This window comes from Macrobrachium rosenbergii, chromosome 2 (assembly GCF_040412425.1).
Source record: "Macrobrachium rosenbergii isolate ZJJX-2024 chromosome 2, ASM4041242v1, whole genome shotgun sequence".
NCBI classification, from domain to species: domain Eukaryota; kingdom Metazoa; phylum Arthropoda; class Malacostraca; order Decapoda; family Palaemonidae; genus Macrobrachium; species Macrobrachium rosenbergii.
Genome location: NC_089742.1, coordinates 74,352,134 through 74,371,124, shown reverse-complemented (window position 1 = coordinate 74,371,124; position 18,991 = coordinate 74,352,134). Strand labels below are relative to the sequence as shown.

The 18,991-nt window shown below is 37.4% G+C and overlaps 1 protein-coding gene across 5 annotated transcripts in view; it reads left to right on the top strand.

The window, feature by feature from the left end:
- LOC136848656 (protein dimmed-like) overlaps window positions 1–18,991 on the top strand; it is a 114,605-nt gene that overhangs the window by 67,379 nt on the left and 28,235 nt on the right. For all 5 annotated transcript variants that reach the window (XM_067121115.1, XM_067121082.1, XM_067121107.1 and 2 more), the window contains one exon: window positions 11,510–11,766. In XM_067121115.1, the coding sequence (XP_066977216.1) occupies window positions 11,510–11,766 (257 nt within the window). The remainder of the gene's footprint in view (window positions 1–11,509; window positions 11,767–18,991) is intronic.

Here is an 18,991-nt window from a genome sequence, read left to right as displayed (position 1 = left end):
ACCCCTCCAAGGAAGAACTTGAACAATCGAAGGAAATGTCCTGCGCTTAAGCCATGGTCTCTCCAAAGTCAGTACCTGCTTTGCTGGTGTTATCGAAGCGTTTCTGTAAATTATTATATTCCAGGGAGGAAACTGATAATTTAGAGTACTCTTATTTCTTTTGTAATACTGGTTTAGTTTTTATGTGGCGAAAGGCTAAACGAAGGGCGACACGAAATGCTGTCAAATTTAATAACAAAAACCGTCTGAAGGCTGGGGAACTCAAAGCTCAAATACACTATCAGCTGGGAAAATGACGTAGTTATTAGCCCCTTGATTGAATGCAAACAAAAAATAATGGAAATGCTTTATAATTTAGCTCTTAACATTGACCTGAAACTCCGCCATAATAAGTGTACGATTTTCCCTGTAAAATAAGAGAGTAAAAAATATCTGGCATGGCATTGTAAGTTGATGTTAGTCATTCACAGTCTTTTATGAGTAACAAATAATCCAAATTGTACTGTTGATATAGATCGTACCAGAGGGAAATTGTTTGCTGATTTTATTATGAGCTATGGCAAATTTGATTTCACTGGGTAAGAGGTATTTCTTTATTTAGAGAAAGTTTGCCTTTGACTGTACAGTTGCGAACCGTAGTTCTTACTTTGTAAATTTACGAAAGATGTTTGTGTATTGACTTTCAATAATCTGGAAAATGGATTTTAAACCTTTAATATCCCGGAAGTGACAATTTTGTCTCTCCAGAGGAAAAACTTACGTGACTGCATTTAGGAATTTATTTTTTCTCCTCTTTCAATACCTGCAGTTTTCTCATAAGAAGTGTATGATATTAAAGTAAATAGGGCCTATTTTATTGCTATGATTGTGACGACAACGATGCTCTTATTGAAGGGTTTCATTATTTTTATTCTAAAGGTTAGTCAGAACGATATTTTGTGAATATTCGCCATGTTTCATGACGGGAGTAGGAAGATATGGTGATAAATCACTTTTAAAATATTTTTCGTATATAAGTGTTGTTCTCATAATGTAATGAGGCTTTTGTATGAACAAGGCCAATAACAAATAATTTAAGTGGCAATATTCATACAGAAATTTTTACTTAAGCGAACACTGCAGTACTACTTCGAGTTTTTCCTTGTATGATTGAGTACAGCTAATATTTGAAATGTTCTCTTATAGAAGTTTTGGTATCAAATATTTTGTACTATGCTGACCCTAATACTACTATGATTAAGTCCCAATGACATTTAATAAACAACTGGAAGTGTACCACAGTCAAATGGGATAAAGGCAGCCTCCGGGCCTGTCGCTTCTTCAGCAATTTCGCACTCAGCACACCCCCTGTTGGAAATGGAGACCATAAGGGATTCCCCATTTTGCCATGCTTGATTTATTTGCTGTTTTAGCAGTTACGGTCATTTTTATGCCCACACGTCTCCTTCCTGATAAAATAATGTCGTGGATATTTTGTCACGTGCTCCGTGCTTTCTTATGAGCAGGCCAAGCCTTGCTCCAAGCCTTGCCTCATTAACTGCTGAAAGAGCGCTGGAACTGTCATGTTTCAGGACCACAAATTTTCTTCGGAGGTTGTAGGTCACTATCTGGCACCTCAGACTGACACTGCCTGGGTTTTGTGAATGTTCTTATGATATATTCACACGTATTCTTCATACCATACTGACGTCTTTGCTTGGTAATGGAATGGTCAAATAACATCACACTCTGGAGGCATGGAAAGCCAGATTTGAATATGATTGCATGTCTGGTCCTCTGACCAGAACTGCCTAATTCAGGGGCCTGCCTGGTTGTTCCCCCTTTGGTTAAAGTCACTTCCCGTTCTCTTAAGGCCAAATTGAAGCAAAATAAAAAAAAGTATGTATTGAAGTGAATTTGGGTATAATGTCTGTATCATTGGCTTCAATTATCATGGATTTCTGTCTCTCAGTAGGTCTGTATTGGGCAAGTAGGAAAATTGTTTTGATTATCTCTTCATGGCTACACTGGGAAACAGCATCAAGTTTAGAAGTCTTGTTTCTGGTGGGATTTTTCCCCTTTTTATCTGCTTTGCATGCTCTTGTTATGCTTGATGTTGAAATAAACGAACCTGCAGTCAAGATGATGCCACCGCAGCCTCGAAAAAGCACTTGTCCACCAATTATCCCTGAGTATTGTTTCAGTGGATTTTATATAGGCTCCATCATGGTGTAGAGAGCACCACTTAATCTGCTTAGCTAGAACACACAGTAATTGGTCAGTAACTGTGACTATTACTTCTCATGGATTCTGTCATGCTAATGACCCGCGGTTTGTGAAGGCCAGTGTAGGTATAATTCATCCAGAAGTTCTTGCTACTTGCTTAAACCAGAGTGCTGTCTCCTCTGCTATTTCCCAAAAATCTCATATGGTTAAATTGACAAGTAGATCACAAATTCCCCCCACCCAGGAGTCAGACTTGAAGTCCCGAGAAATAATGACTCGGACAAGGATTGACGGGACTGTCATGATTCCCTTTTTCTTATTTAAATGTTTAATTTTAAACGCGGGTAAGGTCAGTTTTTAGCGAATGTAAACTAGAAAACCAATTAGTAAAAATAAGATGAAAGAATTTTTTTTATGAAAAAATAAAATGAAAATATTTTTACGGACAAAAAGAATAATACATATTTACACACACAGGCTGTGGTGTGATGCACAATTCGTAACAGGTGCCATCTTTTGTACAAGTTGTTAAATAAACATCAAAATAACCGGACACGTCATTCTCAGTCTCAGGCTTTTCCCGCAGTATTTCTTTCAAAGGAAGGATTCGACGACGTTGTCCTGCAAAGTGCCCAGTGTCATGAGGTCACTGGAGAAAAGAGACCCAGGGTCGGGTGGGTCTCAGTGCGGGCCAAAGAAACGGCATTCGGTTTGGGAAAAACCGACCACATCGCTTTCCCCTTTCTCGTGACTCATCTACCCTGTGCACGCGACGTCAAGGGCCACACTTGAGAAGAAGCGAGAAAAAGAGTAGAGGCTGGTCGTCTCTCTCAAGATGAGAAGTTCCATTTTTGCCAGACGCCCAACGCCTTCAACGACGACTACATTTTTCAGACAATTGCTGCAGCTTGCCACTTTGCAGTCAGCGAAGCGTGGAAATGAAGGTAGTTGGAAAGAGTTTCCAATTAATGGAAATGGTATTTGGGACTCAGCAAAAAAAGGCAGGGAATTGACTTCCAAGAAAATGGATGACGTCTGGAACCTCATGTGTGAAGGTATGAAGACAGTCGATAAGCGGTCAGAGCTGTATGTGGTAGATGAACAGGAAGGAGTTAAAGCTGGAAATAATTAAAAACAAAACAAGATGAAAAAGGGGCGAAGTTGGGGTGATTTTCCTCATCATCTCTGTAAGAAAAAGGACAGAGCTGTAGGAAGTGTCGGGGTTGACCCGGTGTTAGTATAAATCTAATGGCATATTAATGTCGCGGGTAGAGAAGCTACCACTCAATTGCTTTAGTGGGGTATCTGAAAATGACTTATGTTAGCAAGATGGGTTACAATAAGGCTTACCGATTGCACCCTGCTTAAGCAAGTACATCGCAATCACACCCAAAACCCCAAGTGGCTCTCCTATGTGCTCATAAAATAGCAATAACCAACGCATGATACTGATACTAATTGCTTAAATCGAACGAGTACCATCAGCATTCTAATTCATTCTCTTATACCATCTATTGAAACCCAGCTACAAGTGAGTAATGCCATTATAGAACGACGAACGACACGGTGCAACTGTGAACGACGACTGGACTTTGTCAGAAGAGGTTGGCCTCCAGATAACCTCGTGTATCAGCTAACAAGTTTCATTGATAACTGAAACAAAAAATCTGGGTTGGTCGTGGGAGACGGGGTAGGAGAGTAAGGGGGTCGTTACTGGTGGAAGCAACGTTTCACAAATCCACTGGAATAAAAAAAAAAAAAGATTCAAACAAAAGTTAAGCGTCATCACCAAAGGAATACGTATAAGCATTGAAATCGACCGTAGGACGAAAAAAGAAAGAAAACCTTGCAACTGGACGTAACCAATGAAGGAGGGGGCGGCCGGGTGTTATCCAGTGAAGTCTATCCAAAGAGAGCAAAACAACCGAAGTGAAGTGAGGGCACGAGAGGTCAGGATTAACCCTGAACGATTGATTGATTGATTATGTCTATTAAAACTGGCGTCAAAACAATTTCTAGGTTATTGACGCCGAACCCTGAACGAGAAAACAAACGAAAGCCACACCGAATTCCCAATGAATGACTGACAGCCAAAGATCACTTCTAAAGCTTATTATTACAATACACTGATGAACTTTACAACTACATTGACTAAATAAATAGACCACTGGAAGTAAGGGACAGATTCCATTCATAAAACGACTTCTGCTTTTGAGTTTAAACCAACTTACGACTTTGCAGGAACTGGGTAAAGAAAAAATCCCAAGGGGAAGGAAGGTCGACTGATGAATATTCTAAGATACCTTGATCTGAACGAGAGGAAGGAAGGGAGAGATCAACCTTGAGTGAGGCAAGGACAAGATTTCCAGGCATCTTCCAAACAAGAATTATCTCTCGAGGATTTTAGAAGAAGCAATGACGACCGATCTGAATCGCTGAAGTAGGATTTAATTATGAATTAGATTCCCCAAGAAATTAATCAACCATTAAGTTACGGACTAATGTACTTGTAGACTGCGAAGGGAAGCTTGATTGTGACACTGATTATTACTGCATCAAAAATACAAACAAGGGTATTATTATTATTATTATTATTATTATTATTATTATTATTATTATTATTATTATTACGATTTCAGTAGATGAAACCTATTCACATGGAACAAGCGCACCAGAGGGGCCACTGACTTAAAATTCAAGCTTCCAAAGAATATGTTGGTTTCAACCTCCCACCGCAGACCCCACACTGCAGCAGTAACTGATCATGATACAGAGCCAGTGATTTTTCTTCGCCCTGGGTGAGACGCGAACCCGCGACATATGAGTGGCACGCCACGACACCATAATTATCAAGGTTTATCTGAATATAATTTTCATCACTGTAGAGTTTGATGGGTTTCATAAAGTGAATCCCTTGTTATGTAAGGCGCAATCCGGCTTAAATAAGGAGCCGAGTAGGTGAAGAGTATAATTTAGTTTAACCAGACCACTGAGCTGATTAACAGCTCTCCTAGAGAGGGCTGGCCCGAAGGATTAGACTTATTTTACGTGGCTAAGAACCAACTGGTTACTTAGCAGCGGGACCTACAGCTTATTGTGGAATCCAAACTACATTATAGCGAGAAATGAATTTCTACCACCAGAAATAAATTCCTCTAACTCTTCATCAGCCGGCCGGGGAATTGAACTCCGGTCCATCGAGTGACAGTCCGCAGCTCTACCGACTCACCCAACAAAGAGCTCCAATAAGGAACCGAATAAATGGAAATAGAAGTCGGGTGGGGGGGAGGGGATCGTTGTTTTGTGGGTGGGCGGGTGGGTCTCGCATGAGTATGGTGCAGTACCTCAGCCATCCAGAGAAAACAAGTTCACTGGAAGTTAATTTCGCCCTTTACAGGTTAACTGCCCACAAAAACAAGAAGTAAAATTACAAATGATTCAGAAATAAATACAAAATAGATAGCATTTTTCCTGACTAGAATGATGAACCTTGGAGAGAGAGAGAGAGAGAGAGAGAGAGAGAGAGAGAGAGAGAGAGAGAGAGAGAAACCTAATTTAAATGACAAATTTAGGGCACATGCTTTGAAGTAAGGCAAATTCATCAAAAAAGTGAACTGCGCATGCAGGTAGTGGACAAAGTATCTTCATAAATGTAGCAAGAAGCAAATGATGATCTGTTATTCTCAAATGCAGAAGTAATGGCACACCACTTATAATAAAATCACGGCGACTTTACAGTTCAAAAGGAACTTCGCACTGACGGTACTACGTATTTCAGGGACAATTTAAAGGTTAGTGCCATACGACAAAGAAATAAAATTTCTATCACGCATGCAGGGGTACCAAAGTATGAGCAAGCAAAATAGAGAGAGAGAGAGAGAGAGAGAGAGAGAGAGAGAGAGAGAGAGAGAGAGAAACGTTAATTCCTTCTGTTCAAAACTAGCAATATCCAATTTTCCCCTAACGCATTTCCAAGGGCGGCAGCATCGGCCTCCAGTCGGGTACCAGTAGAAAGCTAGGCAGTTGGGGGCAAGCCTCTCTCAACACCGCGAAGCTTTTTTAAAATCTTGGTGATGTTTACGGCTCTGTTGTCCAAGTCTTTTAAAAAATTTCAACAAGGTCGCTTGAGTGAGCGTGGGTTGACAGAGATCAGCGATTTAGTTGTGGCCGAACGTGTCCGAAGCGTGCTCTAAGGGTGTGGCAAGTTCTAAGGGCTGTCAGAGTAACGTTACATTCACACAGGCGTCATAAGAATGCCTCGTTCAGTTCCTCGGGCAGTAGAGAGGAAGAGATAAGTTCTCGCTTTCACCACAGCCGTAACGAGAATGAGCAGTGTTGTTTTCCAAGAGCATTTGTAGAGGGGAAGGCATTGCAGAAGCAAGAGAAGGATGGAAATCTACCTATCTGCATTATCAGGCATGGACGTTGTTAATTCCAAGCACTATGGACAAATTCAATGTCCTTTGGAAATTGCTTCGCCGGGGGGCCAACTGATAAAACTATCATCAAATATCACCAATTCATGAGTGACAATAGGAGGACGAGGTAGTTAAAAATGTACCGTAAGCTCTGTAAACCTTCAATGGGGCACTGCATCGATATATATATATATATATATATATATATATATATATATATATATATATATATATATATATATATATATACATACATAAACCTTCAAACCTGGGGCATCGATCACTGCATATATACCTGATATATATATATATATATATATATATATATATATATATATATATATATATATATATATATATATTATATATATATATATATATATATATGCGTGTGTGTGTGTTGTGTGTGTGTGTAAAAATTTTAATGCGTCGGCGCTTTCTGAGAAGCCCCTAAAATCCCCCGGGAGTTTGAAGACTCGAGGGAATATTCTTGTCGGTGCTAGGCTGTAACCAAAACTTACCCTAACCATTGAAAGGGACAGAAATCCCTGATTTTGGAGCAAACCACCGTGACGTGAAACCCTTATCTGCGGATTTTACAGAAACGCACATGTATCAGCAAATAACATTTAGAACACTTTGTTGAGACTGTTCTTTTCTATAAAACGTGCAATATGACCAATAATGCACATAGTAAAAAATAAAAGCACCAGCAGTGTTATTCAACAATAATCCAACTAATTGTGTCAGCCTATAAATGCAGTGGTGTAATCAGTACTGATCATCGTCCTTAAACCCTCAAAGTATCGGAACATATGTTCTCGTCTGCTAATAAGAATCATTTGTTTCTTAAATCCCTTGCAAGGTTATGCACTCCCTAGGTATCCAAAGCTTAGAGACAAGAGCATTCATCAAAATTCTCCTCTTCTTGACATTGACCTGTATCAGTACCTAATTAAAGCAAAGGATTTGTTCTTTCAGAAAGGTAATCAAAATCTGCATCTGCTTAGTCTGACATAGATCAAACATTACAACAATGCGTTCACACTCAACTGTATGCTGTTACCTAAGAACATGTTTGAGCTCACTTTTCGGGCACTGCAACAGAAAAGTCGCCGTTACTGTCCGGCCTGTGTTGTAGTAGCGGTGGAGGAGCGTGTTGTCACGACGTCTATACCAATGGCATTTTTTAATATCGTTAAGCAAAGAAACGAGACCTGCCTGGCACCGCAATTGTGGGACGGGGACTGCCTGTAAAATTTAGCAAGTGATCATCTGTCTCAAGGCTTGCAAAGCAAAGTTTCAGTTTGGTAATTTGTGGTCTTTGTACTTCATAAATGGTGTATGCAGGGCAAATTCCTTCACTATGCTCTCCCAGACAAGGACAACACTGATGGGGACTGTTAACACGTTTCTGCAAATTTGTGGCCATTCTGTAGCGGTGTATGGAGCCCGGAGGTGAGGACAAGGAAAAGGTGGCTGCTTGTTAGCCACTGGAATGACTATTGGTTGTTGCCTTGGCTGGAGGTAGTTTTATTAAACTCTTGCCACTGAAGGGGTGTGAAGGATGTGAAGCACGATGTACTTTACATTCTCAAAATGTGGCAGGATTCATTGTCAAGTGGGCCCGATGACCAGTGTTGACATTTCTCTCCAGTAACTGAATCACAAAAAAGTTCAGCCCTCTTCCACAGCTGCTCCACCTAAGGGTGGCAGGTCTGCATAAGTGCCAGTAAGAAAGCAACAACCTGTCAGTGTCTGCACAACTCTCCCAAGCGCCTGAAACTTTCTTCATAGTTCAGTTATTCTTGTAACACAGGAGTTTTGTCAGTATTTGACTTCAAACCCATGGGAATGGTAAATTTCTTAGTGAATCAAAAATACAAAACTGCCCAATATAGACTGATAGGAACAATAAAATATAGCCTAACGAAAATGTAAAATGTACAATTTATTATTGACTAGAGGAAAAGAGTATATATACAGAAGAGGGCTGCAGTATTATAGGCAGTGATTGAAGGTAACTTCTTTGAACAGATGATTCAATGGCCATTCTAGCATCAGCAGACAATTTTCTGCTTGCCACATTATTTGTTAGAAATCCATGTGGCAATCATATAAAAAGACACAGTATTAAAGAGAGTTTTGGTTTTTTGAGGCAACAGCCGCTGTTTTTTCCATGAAGTTTCTTGAAGAGGAATGTTTCCAAGTGATCACATAGTATCAGGAACTGAAAGTAATTGACTGCAGAAAGTGGCGTTTGGAGCCCGCAGCAGTGGGCTCTGGAGAAAAGAGGCCCTTGGGGATAGTGCCTTGGAGTAGGTTGGAGGAACGACTTCTGGCCTGGGAAGAATTGATAGATTTGTTTCCCTATACCTTAAGCAATATTTTGTCCATATAGTGGTTAGTGTCGTGACATGCCACTCAGATGTCGCCTCTCCCCCATGGCGATGAGAAATCACGGGCTCTGTATCATGATCAGTTACTGCTGCAGTGTAGAGTCTGCAGTGGGAGGTTGAAACCAACATATTCTTTGAAAGCTTGAATTTCTAGTCAGTGGCCCCTGTGTGCTTGTTCCATGTGAATAGGTTTCATCTACTGAAATAATAATAATAATAATAATAATAATAATAATAATAATAATAATAATAATAATAATAATAATAATAATAATATTTTGCAAAGGAGCAAGCAAATAAAGGAAGGGTCATACTCCCTCTTCAGGCAAACATTTCCAGTTATCCAAGATGTTCAGCATCTTGAACGGGGACTACGTATTCCGAAACAAGGCAAAATAATTGAAGGGACTCGAGAGAGAGTATTCAAATAAAAGAAATGATAATGGGAATAAGAGAAAGAGGTCGAGGAATTGGCATCCCAGAGAATGAATTCTGTATGAACACAAGTCTGTGAAATTGTAAAAAGAGTTGATAGACAGAAAAATAAATAGCTGTTGTATGTGTTAGAAGATAAACAGAGCGCTAGATATTGGGGAATTGCGCACTACACACACACACACACACACACACACACACACACACACACACACACACACACACACACACATATATATATATATATATATATATATATATATATATATATATATATATAGTATATATATGTATGAATATATATATATGTATAGTATGTATAAATGTATATATATATATATATACATATATATATATATATATATATATATATATGTATGTGTATGTGTATATATGTATGTATGTGTATATATATAATATATATATATATATTATATATATATATATATGTATATATATATATATATATATATATATATATATATATATATATATATATATATATATATATATATATATATATATATATATATTGACTCTGCAGTATAATCGACAAGGCATGAGACCGGGATGAATGACAACGTGCAACAAGCAGGAGGTGATTAAGGTTAGAAAATGAGTGATGATTACATCATCATGAGATAGAGAGAACATTCTCGTCACCTTTGAAATCATTTCTGGAACGCAATTTCTGTAATTGCTTCAAGCGTTCTCCATCAAATGTAGTTTTAAAGTATATTCATTTTCATCTAAAGTAAGAATTGCCCGTCATTCCCTGCCCAAGACACGAGTGGTAATTCATGCAAGTGAAATAAAAAAAAAAATCAAATAAGCGATAATTTTTCCGACCGAACTCGGAAGTAACTGAACCTTAAACAACACTATTCTCTCAGCCTCGAGAGACGTAAAACTTTAGCGGCATCAAAGTGCCGTGAAAGCAGATGCTAACGAACAAATGATTCAAAGAAAATGCAGAAATCGTGAACCGTCTGAGCAACTTTTGCTTTCCAGGTATGCGGATAACGGTGCAATGGCGGAAGTCTGAAGCACAAAATGAAAGTTGACGGTTTGCAAAGAGCGCGTGAAGTTTCCCGAGAAGTTTCAGCCATTCGGGCTGCCGTTATTCGGCTCCCTCGATCTGCTTTCTGATACTTTCTAAAGAGACGCTTTTCCAATTTTTATTCAGGAGGAGGAAACCAAATTGCGCTTGAAAGTATGATAACAATCAGCATCTCTACACATGACCAGCACAAAGCTTATTCAACTCATTGAATCATTTCGTTTCCTCCGGCTTTTCAGTCGAAACATTTTGCAATTGTCTGATTTTTTACGGGTCAGCAGTTCCCCCAGGCCTTGGATTTAGGTAAAGGAGTTCGGCCGTTTTATCACAAGCCGAAGTTTGCAGTGCAGACCACTTCATTCTTTTTGCAGTCATCAACAGAATAAAAAATTACCGATCACTAACTATAAATATTTGTCTGATTTAGTAACATTAACATGTAAATTTTACACACGATTTAATGATAACTAGAATGTATAAGGAGTTTGTGTAGTGTGTGTGTATATATATATATAGTATATAATATATATATATATAATATAATATATATATATATATATATATATATATATATATATATATATATATATATATATATATATATATGAATGAATGAATGTCTTTTACTGTAATACAACAGTATAATATGAAGATATAAAGGCCCTAAAACACTGTTTGACATTTTGCAACCATATATTTCGAGCACTTCCTTCTGTGCCCCTGTTCATTGCCATATTTTACCAATGAACAGGGGCACAGAAGGAAGTGCTCTAAATATACGGTTGCAACGTTCAAATAGTATATTTAAATATATATATATATATATACATATATTGATGTGTGTATGTTTGTGTTTGTGTTTACATATACATTTATATATGTCCGTATGCATGCAATCACTGTATATATATAGAGAGAGAAGGAGATGACTTATTTCCTGAAGGAATGGTCGTGAACGCGAGCTGATGAAGTGGCATGTTTGTTGACTGCAGGTGAGAGTACCGCGGAGAATGCGGCCGAAGGAAGTGGATCGGATTCTCAAAGTGAAAGTGGCATCAGCAGCAGCAGCAGCAACATGAGCCTAAGTGGACAGAAGAGAAAAAAGAGCAGCCTTTCAGCGCCCACAGGAACCTCGCGCCGGGGAAAGAAGAGAAGGTCGGGAATCTCCGCTCGAGAGAGAAATTTGCGGCGGCTAGAAAGCAACGAGAGGGAGAGAATGCGAATGCACTCCCTCAATAAAGCCTTCCAGGTAAGCATCTTCCGCCGACTTCCGTCACCTCTTCTTCTTCTTCTTCTTCACTCTTTCGCTGAATACTACTCCTTTTATCCGCTACTATTCAGTTTTTTTTTGAGTTTACTAATATCCCCTTCATTCGCATTGTTCTGAGTGACTATTTTCTTGCTATAAAGCCCCTAAGACTTCTTCTTCTTCTTCTTTTTTTAAGTCGTGATGCGAATGCACTCCCTCAATAAAGCCTTCCAGGTAAGCATCTTCCGCCGACTTCCGCCACCTCTTCTTCTTCACTCTTTCGCTGAATGCTATTCCTCTTATCCGCTATTATTCCCTTTTTTTGAGTTTACTAATATCCCCTTTATTCGCATTCTTCTGAGTAACTATTTTGATGATATAAAGCTCCTAAGACTACTACTACTTTTTTTTTTTTATTAAAGTCGTGAAACAATGATGAGACTAAAGATTCCTTTTGCAATCATACTGAGATTATGGCTGAAGCAATAGTTATCTGCAAGCGACCGCAAACCTTATCTCTGAACGTACCGACTCATGAAACGTTGGGAAAGGCCTGGTGGTTCCCGCAAGGCCGATACTTTTCGGGTTTCCCCCCCGATAAGAAGGCTTGTGTAATACGAATGCCCCAGATGGTAGATCTTTTTATACGAAGGTCGTGGTAATGTCACAAGGTTATTAAACTTGGAGTCGTCTGAAAAGTCTTAATGCAGCGCAAATATGAAGTCTCTATCTGCTATGGGTCAAAATTTATGGCCAAGGTTGAAGTTTTGCACAGGTAAGTAGACGTACTAACAGACAGACATGCAATTTCCTTTCATGCACACCTGTGCATGATCCCTTCAACTGTGCAGAAGTGGCGGTGACAAGCGTGATAGCCAGGCGCGGAGACAGGCAGACAAGCAGACAGACTTGAAAATAAGCGGGGATATTTGCTCCCCAGACTTTGTCGGTTGGGGACAAATAATAGATAATCAAATATCCCCAAGACAAAGTGTTCAGAGCAGCAGTCATTCACATTTTACCGTTCACACATGCTGGCATGCAGGCTTAAACACTTACAAGGAGACACACACACACAAAGACACTTTTTGAAAATCCCGTTAGGGGGATAGTGCCGTCAGTGCACCTCACAGGGTGCACTGTATGCATTACTAAAGGTTCTTTGCAGCGTACCTTCGGCCTCTAGTTGCAACCCCTTTCATTCCTTTTACTGTACTTCCATTCATATTATCTTTCTTCCATCTTACTATCCACCCTTTCTTAACAATTATTTCATAGTGCAACTGCAACGTTTTCCTCCTGTTACACCTTTCAAACCGACCTGCTCTCAATTTCCTTTCCAGCGCTGAATGACCTCATAGGTCCCAGTGCTTGGCCTTTGGCCTAAACTCTATACTATTCCATTCCATTCCACTTTTTGAAAATAGGCCTCGAGTCCTCCTTCTGATAGTCCTGCTTTGTTTGATTTTTATCAGCATCGTTATGTCAGCCTGTTTTGACGTATTTAGAATTGAGGAAATATACTCCCGTTCACGTGATCCACAAATTTACTTGTTGTCGAGGTCGTCGTTGCTCTAGATTCAGTCAACGCAGTCCCTCCCTCTCGGGGAGCCCGTAAGTCTCAAGATCGTTACGTAACAAGGTATGTGTGACAGACAAGCTGACGATCAGACGGACGGACAACCTCCCTCCATATACAACTACGTTTGAGGGTCTACCTGCGTACTTAGTTTGCCTGAATTCCTTTCAGTTGCTGCGATCACATCGTGAAGATGACAGACAGATGTACTCATGGACTGAAAGATGGACAGACGGACAAACGCCAGACGAAGGAGAAAAATAAAGCCCCTCCTTAACCAGTTCGATGGATGACTCAACAAATAATAGATTCCAAAAAACTTTGTCGTATGAAACTAACAGTATTGTAAAACTTTACAACTTTACACACACACACACATAAATATATATATTATATATATTCATACATACTGTACATACATGTACACATCGTCTGCCATGCCTGACGATGTATGTATTTCTAAATCTGAGCAATTAATTGGAAAACCAATTAGGTGTCAAGAAAGTATCTCCCGCTCTAGGTCCTAGTTTTGAACCACAGCTCTGTGATGGTAACAGATCAATATCGACCTTTAAAACTTGAAAAATACCACAACTTGGAGAACAAATATATTCAAAAGCACGTGCAGTTTCTGAACGGCATGCAACCTCTTCAGAGTGGAGACACTCTCTGCTTACCGAAGAGGGAGCGTTATGTCCGAAACTGTACGTGCTTCTAAATGTGTTTGTTCCCCAATCTGTGTTTTTTCTCAGGTTTCACAACTATATCTTTTTCATGCGATTTTGAAATTCATGGATTTTATTATTATTATTATTATTATTATTATTATTATTATTATTATTATTATTATTATTATTATTATTATTATTATTATTATTATTCAGAACATGAACCCTATACATTTGGAACAGCCCACAGGGGCCATTTGCTTGAATTTCCAACTTCCGAAGTATATGGTGTTCATTTGAAAGAAGTAACAGAAATGCAGAAAGAAGAGGCCAGTTACTAAAAGAAAAAATAGATTAACAAATTAATGAGCTAACAGATAAAAATGTAAGTAAACTATCAGAATACAAGGCGATGCCATATATTCCTTAGCGATCCATGACCTACTATGAGATTCAGAGCCTTTGTCCCGGTGTTTTTCCGGAATAACTTTTTTTCTGTGCAATTGAAAAGATATTACTTAGCCATTGTATAATTTACATCCCTACCTAATTTTCGGCAGCATTCTTTATTACTTAGGCTATATTAGAAAAAAGTATATTCATAAGAGTAAAATAAAGCAGCCGAAGCCAGTGGCGGAACACTAATGCATAGGTTCAAAGTCAAACGTGACGTAAACATATGACGTCCCGACTCCTCCCACAAGGTGATGACGACAAACAGCTGTCTCTGAAATTCTGAATGAATATTCGTACCTTGTCAAGGCTTCAAGAATGGCGACTATGATAAGTCACTGTCCCCGTGGTTGCAGGACAGCTTTTGTGATTCGACCTGCACAATTGTTTAGAAGTGAGGAGGCCCGTGGCAAACCCTACGTAAGTTTGATCAGGTAAATGAATACTAGGGCCCTTTTTTGGGTAAGGAGTACACCCGGACATCCAAGGCTACCAAGTTTTCGTCATTTGTTGACTTCCATAAGGTGCAGAAAGATAATTATATATGCTCTATAAAGCAATAGTTGTTGATTTCTTAGTAAAATATAACTTGCGGAACAACATTTGCCAAAAAAAAAAAATGTCATGGGTTATAATACATCACTGAAAGACCTCTATAGGTCACAGTGCTTGGGCTTAGCCCGAAACGCCATAATCCACCCATTGATTATAATGTCAAGTTTCCTCATATGCAATTATGTTAAATAAAAGATCCATGTAAGGGCATGTCATTTCATATGATCGCTCCTGTTCTCTTAGTGACAGAGTACAACAAAGGCTGAATTGTAACATTATAATGAAAGTTGTTTTCATATTCCACAGAATATTACCGGCATGGTAGTTCGATTGTTGGTAGGCTTTTAAATACCAAGATTGCTTGCGCACTAAAAAGTATAAGTATACTCGGTCCTTCAATTTGCTCAATTGAAGGATTCTTAACAAAGTGATGAATTGGCAGATCACCCAATTACGATCTACAATAACCAACTGTTTGTCTCTAAGATTAAACAAGGATTCTAGCATTCGACCTCATGGCATAAATCCTATATACTACTACCACTAGTAAAAAGTGTCAACAAGGAGTATTGGTTGTATTTCATTGTTGCCAGAGGCTGAGACTTTTTCACGAATAGCCAATTATCCATCGAGGAGGAGGCAAGTTAATGACGTCATAAGTTACGTCATTATATCTTCGAAAGACATTCCTCTGAGTTTGCTGGCGATGTCTACAAAAACTTGGTGTTACTATTATAATTACCAGAATTATGCAACTTTCGTAACACAGAATACAGTAAAAAATTAGGTAGGGATGTAAGATACCCTGTGACAAAGTGTCATCTTTGATAAAATTTTATTCCGGAGAAACGCCGGGACACCGGCTGTGAATCTCATAGTAGGCTATACGAACGCAACCTCGTTTCACCTGCGAGAGACAGGTCAGTTCCAGTTAGGGGGAGGCATGTTTAGGACCGTTTCTTTAAAAATTCATTTTGGCCCAGTTGCCGTAAGCATTGAATTTGTACCTGTAGTTAGTAGATAAAGATGAGTTGCAATCATACAGGAGATGAGCTTGCATCTTGATATATCGTATACCGGGTGGTGTAAGGGGATAGGAAGATGAAGTAAAACAAAGAAGTGGTGAGATGTGGAAATGAAAAGTGTAATGAAGGCAAAATGTACATTGTTGAAGATGCATTTCCATGGCAGAAGATAGCATATACAGGTACACTACAGTTAGATCAGGAATTCAAGAAGAAAAGGAGAGACAAATAAATAAATAAATAAATAAATAACCGTGAAATAATGAAAATCCAATGGTGAATACAACTGAGTTCCTTATGGAGCAGATGAAGATTAACTGAAGGGGAGCGCTGACTCCATAAGGCCCCATTATAAAGTAAGTGCTTATAAATACCTTATGAATGAAGGGATTTGCTTCAAATTTTTACCACTTATTCTTCAACTAATAATGAAAATTTTTTAAAAATATGTAAAAAAAAAAAAGTTTCATTCAAAAATGAATTTCCCACATACAAAATCAGGATGTACAGTTATACTACACTCTGTGAAAGTTTCATCGGATTTGGTTCAGTCTTCTTGGAGTTATAAGCATTTATTTTTGAAAAAAAAGTTTTGAGACAATGGCAAAAGAAAAAAATTTGTGGTTATTTTGTAATAACTATGAAACTATGACAGTTAGAAGGCTGATATTTGCACAAAAACTATTTCGTCATATAAGAAATATGCCTAAAGTTTATAATATAACCAAATGAATAGAAATGCGCTCTCTCTTGATTTATATGTTACCTAAAATTTGCACATATATATATATATATATATATATATATATATATATATATATATATATATATATATATATATATATATATATATATATATATATATATACATATATATATATATAATATGAATACACACACACACATATATATATATGATATAAATATATATGCATATATATATATATATGCATACATACATATACATATATATATATATATATATATATATATATATATATATATATATATATATATATATATATATATATATGAAGATAAAAGGCCCATAAAACACTATTTGAACGCAACCATGTATTTTGAACACTTCTTTCTGTGCCCATGTTCACTGGTAAAATATGGACACATGATGCGTTACAAGAGTCTATATTCAAGCATATGTAGGTGTGGCAGTATATGTACTCTTGTAACACATCATCTCCCCATATTTTACCAGTGAACAGGGGCACAGAAGGAAGTGCTCGAAACATATGGCTGCAACGTTCAAATGGTGTTTTAATGGCCTTTTTATCTTCATATTATATTGTTGTATTACAGTAAAAGATATTCATATATATATATATATATATATATATATATATATATATGTGTGTGTGTGTGTGTGTGTGTGTATGTATGTATGTATATATGTATGTATATACAAACATATATATATGTATATATATATATATATATATATATATATATATATATATATATATATATATATATAATATATATATATATATATATATATATATATATATATATATATATATATATATATATATATATATATATATATATATATATCAAAAGCAAGGGTAGGCGACGACCAGCAAGACACATCAGTGTGAGGGTGGACCAGGGAAACCCAAACCTCCTCTAGTCAACTTGACCTGAGTTAACTCTCTCTAAAGCATTCTGGCTTTTGCTCTCTCCACCTAAGGTTGGTTGGCGGTCTTTTGTTCTGTTGTGTTTTTTAGCTGTATTGTATTTGGTGAATTTTATTGTTCTTATTTTTTTTAAATGTTTTACAGTAACTTTCTGAGTAGTTTTTTTCATTATTCAACAGATACCTGATGATGTAATAAAGAAATTATTACGAAAAGTTGGAAATAAAGAAATATGTTAGAGTTAATGGTTTCCTGGTTCACCCTCTCACTGATATATATATATATATATATATATATATATATATATATATATATATATATATATATATATATATATATATATATATATATATATATTATATCAGTGCAAAGTTTTTTCATAACGAAAATTCATTAATATATGCTATCAAAATGTTTTCTCCATAACCTATAAAAAGTAGTATATGCTACCTATAAAAATAGTAGGCTATATGCTATCAGTGCGAAATTTTTTCCATAAATTATAAAAATAACAAATGCCTTAATGAGGTTAGGCCAGGACATGGTATTCTAAGACAGGTTTGTTCCCATCGTTTTACACTTGCCCTAAAGTTTTCTTTATAACCCATAAAAATATATGCTATCAATACAAATTTTCTACAAAACCTACAGTATATAGGCTACCACTGTACATGTTTTCCGTTCAGATATTGGAGAGACAAACAAACAAACAACTGCGAGGATAAAGTAAACAAACGCTGAACAACCTAGCCTACACAAGTCACGAGTCAGACGACAACTCACTGCAGTAAAATCAAGCTTTGTGGTCTTATATAATTATTATAATATTATAAAAAATAGTAATCACTAATTGGAGTATCACTAATTTGAATATCACTAATATAGGAAAACAAATCCCTTACCTAGATATGGGCGTTCTGGTGTTGTTGCTATCCCAGGCGAGACAATTCCTGTTTGCTTCCCCCGCTCTCTTGTAACAAACTTACAAGACACAATCGTTCAAATTTCTCCTTCGTAAGGGTGGTACTTCTCTTGCTTATGGCATTGGAATTGCGTGAAAGCACTACACGGTAAGAAAATCCGAAAAGGAAATGCGTCACAAAGCACTAGGATACCGCTTGAACCAAGAACACACTAATCGAGATGGTTTATTGGTAAAACCCTACACCCTGTTTGGAACTGTTACGTACTTAAACAATTTCATATTTCCGAAAATACGCAGTAAAAATATGTCAAGAAGTATGAAATATTATATGTATACTAGCTGGCATGATACATCTGTGATGCGAC